Genomic DNA, 7,650 nt, shown 5'->3' on the forward strand with positions numbered 1-7,650 from the left:
GGGGGGGGGGGGGGGTATCACTATGGACGATCGAAACGAAATGGTGAAGATGCAAGCTCTGCGCTCGACGCATGGCGTTGAATGGGAGTGAGTGGTGAGTGCTGCAGGGCGCAGATGCTGCTGCCCAAGCATCCCAGAAGATTCACGATTCGTGATTCGCGATTGCACATCCTCACCAGCAGCACACACACACACAACGACTCACACTCACGACTGACAAGCCTGCATTCACGATTCCTCCATTCACGTGATTCATCCATCCTTCTCGATCGCAGCAGCACTCACCATGCACGTCACCGCTCGCGCGCTGCTCTCGTACGAAAGATCGCACGATGATTGACCCTCCGCGTCTTTTTTTGGACTCCTGACTCACGACTGCATTGCGTGGGCGCTTGCGCAGTTTCTTGCGTTTTTTGATTCACGATTGCATACGGTACCGTACTCTCCACGACTCTGGAGATACACGGGGCTACGCAAAGATTCTGCTCTCCCATCTCTCGATTTCAGACAAAGCACTTGCAGAACCTCGACTCGTTGCGCGCCAGACTCTTGTCGAATGTCTACGCAATCACCATGACGACGGCTTCCTCCTCCTCCTCCTCCGCCGCCGCCGCCGCCGCCCAGAGCAGTGGTGAGGCTCGCAAGCGACCAGAGTATATCATCGAGCACATGGAGGAAGATGATCCAGATGCGCCTGCAGTTTTCCCTCAGGTGCGTGTATAGGAGTGTCGATCAACGTCGTCTTGCGCAACGAGCGCTGATCCGCTCACTTGCTCTGCCACACTCGAATCGTCTGACAGTGGGCGCTGTTGGAGTACGGTCACATGTTGACGCTGCTAGGCCCAGGCACGACGTGTCACTTTACATCCCTCTCCAACGCCTCTCTCCATTCGCTGCAGCTCCAATTGGACAGGGTCGCGCAACCTCGAGCAGATTTCGAGCTTCATACCGCCAGCTTCACCAATGCGCTAGAAGTCCCTCTGACCAGTATATGCCTGTTGGATCCTCAAGCACCGCTCGGTCTATCCGTCTCCGATGCCGGGCTCTACAGCGCCGCACAGCAGATCGAGGCGTCCGGATCATCATCATCATCATCATCATCATCATCGCCAACATCGCCAGAACTCCCAGGCGGTCCATTCTCCCACTTTCTCTTTGGCGGTATACTGGGCGACGATCCACCGCGGGACAGAACTTCTTCGCTGCGCAAGTTGGGCATGCCCAGAAGGCATTTGAGCGGCATGCAGATGACTACGGATACCGCTTTGGGAGTCACTTGCCAAGTGGTGGAGAGGGGCAAAGGGATGGCGCTGGACAAGACGGAACAGATGGGTCCCAATGGCGCGCTGCAGTGGTGTCATGCCCCAGAGTTGAACTTTGGAAACGGAGAGTCGGTGAGTAGCGACGCGCTTCCGTGTGCATCTCGAGGTACTCCTCGCCTCTGGCCGCTCTGCGCAGCGGTGAACGTCACAGCGGAGGGGCGACGTCGATCGATTCGCAAGCGGGGTCACACGCGCACACCAAGCTTGGCTCACAACCGCATCACACATTCCCGCGTCGCTGCAGGTATCCATGCCTTTCAGATACATGGTCGATCCCAAATCACCTTCTGGAAACCCTCGACCACTCATGCCTCCAGGAATGAGGGAGCTCATCCGCAGCGATATGGATCGCGCTTTCGAATTCTAATGGACGTGTCTAGGTGCCACCTCGATTCTGTGTCTCTCGCACGCGCGCGCACAATAGAAGTCGTGAGCCTGTAGAAGGAGCTTTGGAGCCAGGGCACCACGAGTGTGGAAGCATTGGGGATCTGCAGCGGAGCGGCAAGGACAGTGCTTGCAAGAAGTAGTGTCATTAGTGGTTGTTAGGAATTTCTTGCGACAGCGTGGGCAGAGGTGGTGCAACATGACCACCGAAGCAAGATCTGGTGAGCGCGCGATCTGGTGAGCGCAGCAGCCGATCGTTTGAGCACAGCCACGCCAGCGAAAGGTGATGCGTTCGCGACTACAAGTCTGCCCATCGAATTCCTCCATTGGGACCCCTCCTTGCCGGAACTGTGAGCCAGCGATTCGCTTCTTCGAACAGACTATCCCCCACTCTGGGAGCAGCGGCCGCTCTAAAGAAGCCCTTGTGCGCCGATAGAGGTGAAGGGTGAGCAGACTTTAGCACCAAGACGTTTGGAGAGCTCTAGAAGAGACAATGAGGGATCTAATTCAGCACGTGCGCTTGGAGAGGGGGGTTGCGATCTCGGAGAGAAGTAGGCCACTGCCACACTCACGCTGGTCACGCCGGCTTCTGCGAGCGTCTTGGCTGCGGGAGCTCCCCAAGCCAGAAAGACTACACCACTGCCCGTCCCCCCGCCCTGCGCCGAACTCGAAGTCTTTTCCTCGCTCTTGCTTCCAGGAGACGACGAAGGAGCTTTTGCATTCTTTGGCTTGCCAAAAAAGCTAGTGATGGTGCTGTTACCTTTTGAAGGTGCAGACGAGCTCGAGCCTGATCCTGCAGAAGAGGAAGGGGTGACTTTTGCATCTGGCGATTTGCCGATGGATCGAGCGGCATCCGCCGCGATGCTCTTGATCACCTGCCGTGTAAAAGGTTCCCAGCCTTGCCCGTGGTGCGAAGCTGCTGCGTGCGCTCGGACTGTCTGCAATCGTGATTCGGGTGACAGAGCATCGCTTCAACGATGCACGCGCTGCAAAGGGGGGAAAAATTCATGGGCCCCTCATTGCCCGTACTCACGAGGCACGCATTGAGCAGCAATACTCCCTGCTTTGCCCAACCATCCAGGCATCTGATCCATCGAGCCGGCGGAAAGATGAGCGATTATCACGCTGTCAACGCTCCTGACGAGCCCATGTGATGGCCATACACGTACCCGTGTGTAGGAACTGCGAATCCCGCGCCGTACTGAGCGCGTAGCTCCTTGTAGATGTTCTTGAGGCTGGGCGGGACAGGCACGCCCTTTGGTACGGAGAAGGACATTCCTGCACCGCACGTAAAGGTGGGAGGCAAGTCGAGCTGACATCAGCCAACTTGCCGATGACGAGACGCGCGCTTCGTGAAAGAGGGAGCGCACTCACCGCACGCTTGTCCGGGACCGTGGTAGGCTTTGGAGGATTTTGCGAACGGCAGCAAAGGAAAGTATGAGCAAGCTTTGCGTGGCAAGTGCACCTAGCTGGCTGCGCTCACGATCTTGTCTGGGAAAGCAGTCGAGGGCAGACACGTCAGCCGGGACGCGGGAATTCGAGCACAGCTGGGGCAGATGTACACACCCGATAATCACCACCTTGACTTTGCTAGGAGGTGTCAATCGCGACCAGCTGTGAATGAGGTCGGCTAGCATTCGCAAGGTTCGCATCGCAGCGATGCGATTCAGGGAGGGTTAGTGGGTGATATTGGGGGGGGGGGGGGGGCGGCAGCTCACGTGGAGGGTAGATGACCTTGCCGCTCTTGGCTTCCGAAGCCAGAAAGGCTTTTAGCTGCGGTGGTGGTGGCCAGCCACGCGACAGCGGTAGTAGAATGCGCCTCAGCCGATTTTGCTCGAACCGTCGTTGAGCCGCATGGCGAGCCAACGTTGCGCAGCGCGCTCTGACACGATCACCTGACTCACCTTTTCGAAACTCGGCGCTCTCATATCCTTTTCTAATCGCCTGAACCACTCTGCGTGCATCGTCCTCCGTTCCACTTCCAACGCATCATTCCCGATGGCCAAAGTCAAATCTGATGATAGGGGCGCCGCGGTGGAAGCCTTTGCTGCTGATGATGATGAGGAGGAGGAGGATGATGGTTCCGTTTTAGCAGGTGTGAGATCGCTACGATCCTTTGCATCTTGGTGCTCCGCCTCCATCGCAGCTGCTATCATCGCCTCTTCGTCCAATTCTGCCGCATCCTCCGCTTCAGCCAGCGCAGTCCCTTTCGCTGCACCATTCTCCTCGGCGCCGCGAATGGGCGACACGGCTTGTCGCTTGCTCGCTCGTACTTGCTGGGCCTCTGAGCTGGAAGCTTCGCCTGCACCTGCACTCGTCAAGGTAGCGTCAATGTTGCGCTTGCTGGTCGACATTGCGGCGGCGGCGGCGGCGGCGGCGTACAAGATGGAAGAGCAAGTGATCTGCGACAAGGGAGCGACGGTGGGCGAGCGGCGGCGTGTAGAGTGCGCAGATCGTAGCAGCTGCAGTGTACGCGATGTGGATCGAGCGGATGGGAATGCGCAGATGTTCATGCGCATGGATGGATGGAAGTGAGAGAGAGAGATGCGGCGATCACCGATGTCTTGCTGTAGCCCGCCGTCTTGTGAGGAGCGCAAGATGATGGCAGCGCCGTGGTTGGTGTGAGGGTTGGAGGAAGCTCGTGTGGCGGATGATCCAGCCGTAGGGTCAGAGTCGCGAGTCGCGAGTCGCGAGTGTTGTGACTCTGTGAGGCGTGCGAGTGTTCTCCTCGGCTCTCTCATCTCGTGGTGACAGCCAAATCATGCAGCGCACGCGCGCACCATCCATCACCTCCACTCATACTCGACGCGCGTGTTGCTTCGGCGCGCGCATCGCGACTTCTTCCTCTGACTTTTTTCGCGCAACCAAACTACCCGTACCCGCGCCTGCGCCCGCGACTTTTGCTGCGCGTCGCGTCGCGCCTAAATTGATCGCCGCGCTGCGAGGGCAACAACGACTTGCACGTGACTCGAGAGACCGCATCGAGTCGCCACACGCACGCACGCACGCACGCACGCAGGCACGCACGCTCACGTCAGATGACGATGCGCGATCAGTGTGCGGCCGGGCCTGCCGGAATAGGTGAAAGCGTGGCCGAGGTGAAAGCGGTGCCAAGCCCGAATGTGCACGCTGTTAAATCATCATTCCATCCACCATCGTCCATCCACACTGACGAGCCCCTCCTCTCCACATCGAAGACTACGCCCATCGAACATCAATTCCTGCACGCGTACGCATACATCATATTCTCTCCCCTTGCGCTGATCAGACCGACATGTTCTCCACAACTTGCAAGACCGCACTTCGACCTCCCACTGCTCTGCTGTCCAAAGTCGGCGCTCCCTCATCCTCCACCACCTCCATCATCTCCTCCTCCTCCTCGTCGCGCCTGCCCCTTCCCACCGCCTCATCATCATCTTCATCACGACATTTGAGCGCCTCGACGCGCGCTCTGTCGGATGGCGATGGACAAGAATCTCCCTTTAGCAGACCTGGACCTCCTCCTCTTCCACCCAAGGAACAGCGAGAATTCGAGAGGTTGGTAAAGGAAAAGAGCAGTGAGTGTTGGCATAAAATTTTCGCAGATGCCTGGCCAAGGGCCTGCAGCACAGCTACGCACACATCAGCCCTGGGGGGCGTCCTTTTGCGAGTGGCTCTCTCCAAGCATCCCCATTCGCACGCTTCTTCTCTCGAACTCGCCAGACTGACAATATGCTCCGTTCGCCGCCAACAGACGCTTTGCAATTCAACTCGAACGCAAGCGGAAACGAAAGCGACGCCATTCATCCCGATGCGCGAAGGGTGCCCACGCCGGATTTCGAGGGAGACACGAATCCCAGCACTGGAGAGGTGGGAGGACCAAAGAAGGACCCGTTGGCTTGGCAGAGGGAATGGACTTACGGCGGCAGGGCTACAGATTTCTGATTTGGCGTTAGGGCGAATCCTGCCGTGGCGGATCGAGCCAGGCATCATGATCGACTTGGCCGATTGCTGCGCCACCTGCATTCGAGAGCTACACGGGCGCACTTTAGCGTCAAGACGAGCGGCCGGCCATGGGGCCTCCAAAAGGCACGCCCTGCTCTGCAGCGTCTGACAGTCAGTGAAAAGCTTAGAGATGGCCCCGACGCCTGGGCCTCTTGCATCCCAAAGGATGCTCGCGCGACCAGTCGCCGGTATCCAACAGGCAGCGCGAGCGCGTTTGCCAATGATCATGCATTTTGCCATCTAGACCCAGGTCCAAAGATCGTCCGATCGGGTGCAACGATGGCATCCAAAGGTCTGTCATTTTCGTCTGTGGGGACCATTTGAGATTCGGGCAGAAGCTGCGGGGACAAGGACAGGGCCACTGATGGAGCGGCAGTCCAGCAGGGGGGGAGAGCGAAGCAGCTCAGCGCGAGTGCCAAGCTGTGTGATGGTCTATGGTTGACTGATCGACCAATGCACCACCGAGGTTTGCGCCGGGCCGGGCCACACTGTTGCTATGCCCACCGCTCCGCTCTCGACTCACCTGAAATGGGCTCCTTTTCGGCAGCGACTCGTCTAGCTCGCGCAGCTTTGTGCAATTGAGCAAGATAACGATCGTAGTAGCCCTTTCCGTGACCCAGTCTATTGGCGTGCACATCGAACGCCACGCCGGGGACCAGGATGAGGTCCGGTGCAGTCCTCGAAGCGAGCGCTGCGAGGGGTAAAATCGCATTGCAGACGCGGGGGGAAAAAGACAAAAAACGGTCGTCAGTTTCAGCTCGTGAGCTTTCGGGCAGCGACTCGCCAACGATTCCTTCTCGCTTTTGGGGAGCACACGCACCTTCTTCACGGACGCGAGCCATTTCGACGCTGAGCTCCCTTATGCCGTAAGCGTTCGGCTTGAGCGATTGATACTCTTGCACATCCTTCAGCAACAACATGCGCATCTCTTCCGCGAAAGAGGATGTCCTCTTGGTCGGGGGAGGAGAAGGAGGAGGAAGAGGTTGCCTTGGTGGCGATGCAGCTGCGATCCCCTCCTCATCTCCCTCGCTCTTTGCAGGCGCCGCCGAATGCTGTCGATGCGCATCTGCAACAGGATCCAGAGCAAAGTGGGGAATCCAAACTTGTTTGCCTTGCTCAAAGGCTGCGCGACACAACGCGTCCGTCTCTACCTCGCCAGAGGTGGATAGGTAGATGCCGACGGAGCTCGACGAGGCCCACGTGGAGGAGCCCAAGATTCGCAATGTGACGCGAGATGCTAGGGGAAGGGGGGGAGCGCGAGAGGTGCGGTGCGGAGGTAAACGTGGGGGGACATCTTGTGATTTGTGGGGGGGAGGGGCGTTGCGCCCACTTGGAAAGCTCGCGACAAACTCACATTCACCCTTGACCTCCTCCTGGCTCATACCCCTCAGCCTGCTCGCCATGGATTTTCGAAGTGCCCCTTTGGCCTGGCGCAATGCTGTTCTGGTGGCAGACGTGGCAGCGGACGAAGCCATATCTGCATCGGAATGCATGGAGGAGGTTGCTGGATCGAAAAAAGTCTATTGGGGGGAAACACGTGTCTTGCCTACCGGCTCGATCCGACTCGATGCGGACTTGTTGCGGCGATGTGTTTGAGTTCGATCTTGAGCTTCGAGTCTGCGGAAAGGAGCAGGAAGCGAAGCTGAGATGAAGCTATAAGCTGAACCCCCCCGCGATTCAAGATTGCGCGTGACGTGTGAGTTGAAGTGAAGTCTTCGTGATGGAGTGCGTGAGGTGGAGGCAGGCAGGCAGGCAGGCGGGCAGGCAGGCAGGCAGGACACGAAATGTGAAGCGCGCGCGAGACCTGTATGCGTGCATGCCCTTCCCTTCCACAGCATCCATCCGCACGCACGCAACTTGTGAGTCGCTGCGAAATTCCAAAAACCTAAAAAAGTCTTGAGTTGAATCGCGAATTGGTGGGAAGGAAGAACTTTGAGAAGGATCACGTGCACGTGCCTTA

At 58.0% G+C, this 7,650-nt stretch overlaps 4 protein-coding genes across 4 annotated transcripts; 2 read left to right on the forward strand and 2 right to left on the reverse strand.

Annotated features, from left to right (window-relative positions):
• Positions 1–429: 429 nt before the first annotated feature.
• IE81DRAFT_327234 (hypothetical protein) lies at positions 430–2,175 on the forward strand. Its single transcript, XM_025515053.1, has 3 exons — positions 430–711; positions 801–1,394; positions 1,567–2,175. Exons 1-3 carry the CDS (start codon positions 574–576, stop codon positions 1,687–1,689), a joined length of 855 nt encoding a protein of 284 aa, XP_025365850.1. The 5' UTR covers positions 430–573; the 3' UTR covers positions 1,690–2,175.
• Positions 1,606–4,387, reverse strand: IE81DRAFT_319001 (uracil-DNA glycosylase). The gene is made up of 9 exons (XM_025512613.1): positions 3,611–4,387; positions 3,425–3,479; positions 3,273–3,336; positions 3,190–3,197; positions 3,081–3,107; positions 2,876–2,984; positions 2,740–2,791; positions 2,279–2,644; positions 1,606–2,187 (listed from the first exon to the last, which is right to left on the reverse strand). Exons 1-9 carry the CDS (start codon positions 4,223–4,225, stop codon positions 2,005–2,007), a joined length of 1,479 nt encoding a protein of 492 aa, XP_025365851.1. The 5' UTR covers positions 4,226–4,387; the 3' UTR covers positions 1,606–2,004.
• A 471-nt stretch (positions 4,388–4,858) lies between these two features.
• On the forward strand, positions 4,859–5,934 carry IE81DRAFT_327238 (hypothetical protein). The gene is made up of 2 exons (XM_025515054.1): positions 4,859–5,263; positions 5,440–5,934. The coding sequence occupies exons 1-2, from the start codon at positions 4,981–4,983 to the stop codon at positions 5,628–5,630; spliced, it is 474 nt and encodes a 157-aa protein (XP_025365852.1). The 5' UTR covers positions 4,859–4,980; the 3' UTR covers positions 5,631–5,934.
• IE81DRAFT_295951 (5-formyltetrahydrofolate cyclo-ligase) lies at positions 5,915–7,165 on the reverse strand (the record flags this gene model as incomplete). The annotated part of the gene is made up of 5 exons (XM_025512119.1): positions 5,915–6,051; positions 6,214–6,381; positions 6,511–6,703; positions 6,764–6,927; positions 7,045–7,165. 5 exons carry the CDS (start codon positions 7,163–7,165, stop codon positions 5,915–5,917), a joined length of 783 nt encoding a protein of 260 aa, XP_025365853.1.
• Between the last annotated feature and the right edge of the window lie 485 nt (positions 7,166–7,650).

Source organism: Ceraceosorus guamensis (genome assembly GCF_003144195.1).
Source record: "Ceraceosorus guamensis strain MCA 4658 unplaced genomic scaffold IE81scaffold_211, whole genome shotgun sequence".
In the NCBI taxonomy this organism is placed as follows: domain Eukaryota; kingdom Fungi; phylum Basidiomycota; class Exobasidiomycetes; order Ceraceosorales; family Ceraceosoraceae; genus Ceraceosorus; species Ceraceosorus guamensis.

Coding starts and splice junctions, on each gene's coding strand:
- IE81DRAFT_327234 (XM_025515053.1), top strand. CDS start 574: ATGACGACGGCTTCCTCCTCCTCCTCCTCCGCCGCCGCCGCCGCCGCC. Junction 712..800: donor CGCCTGCAGTTTTCCCTCAG/GTGCGTGTATAG, acceptor ATCGTCTGACAG/TGGGCGCTGTTGGAGTACGG. Junction 1,395..1,566: donor ACTTTGGAAACGGAGAGTCG/GTGAGTAGCGAC, acceptor GCGTCGCTGCAG/GTATCCATGCCTTTCAGATA.
- IE81DRAFT_319001 (XM_025512613.1), bottom strand. CDS start 4,225: ATGCGCATGAACATCTGCGCATTCCCATCCGCTCGATCCACATCGCGT. Junction 3,337..3,424: donor CAAGGTCATCTACCCTCCAC/GTGAGCTGCCGC, acceptor TGCGAATGCTAG/CCGACCTCATTCACAGCTGG. Junction 2,188..2,278: donor CAGAAGCCGGCGTGACCAGC/GTGAGTGTGGCA, acceptor TGTCTCTTCTAG/AGCTCTCCAAACGTCTTGGT.
- IE81DRAFT_327238 (XM_025515054.1), top strand. CDS start 4,981: ATGTTCTCCACAACTTGCAAGACCGCACTTCGACCTCCCACTGCTCTG. Junction 5,264..5,439: donor GTTGGTAAAGGAAAAGAGCA/GTGAGTGTTGGC, acceptor CGCCGCCAACAG/ACGCTTTGCAATTCAACTCG.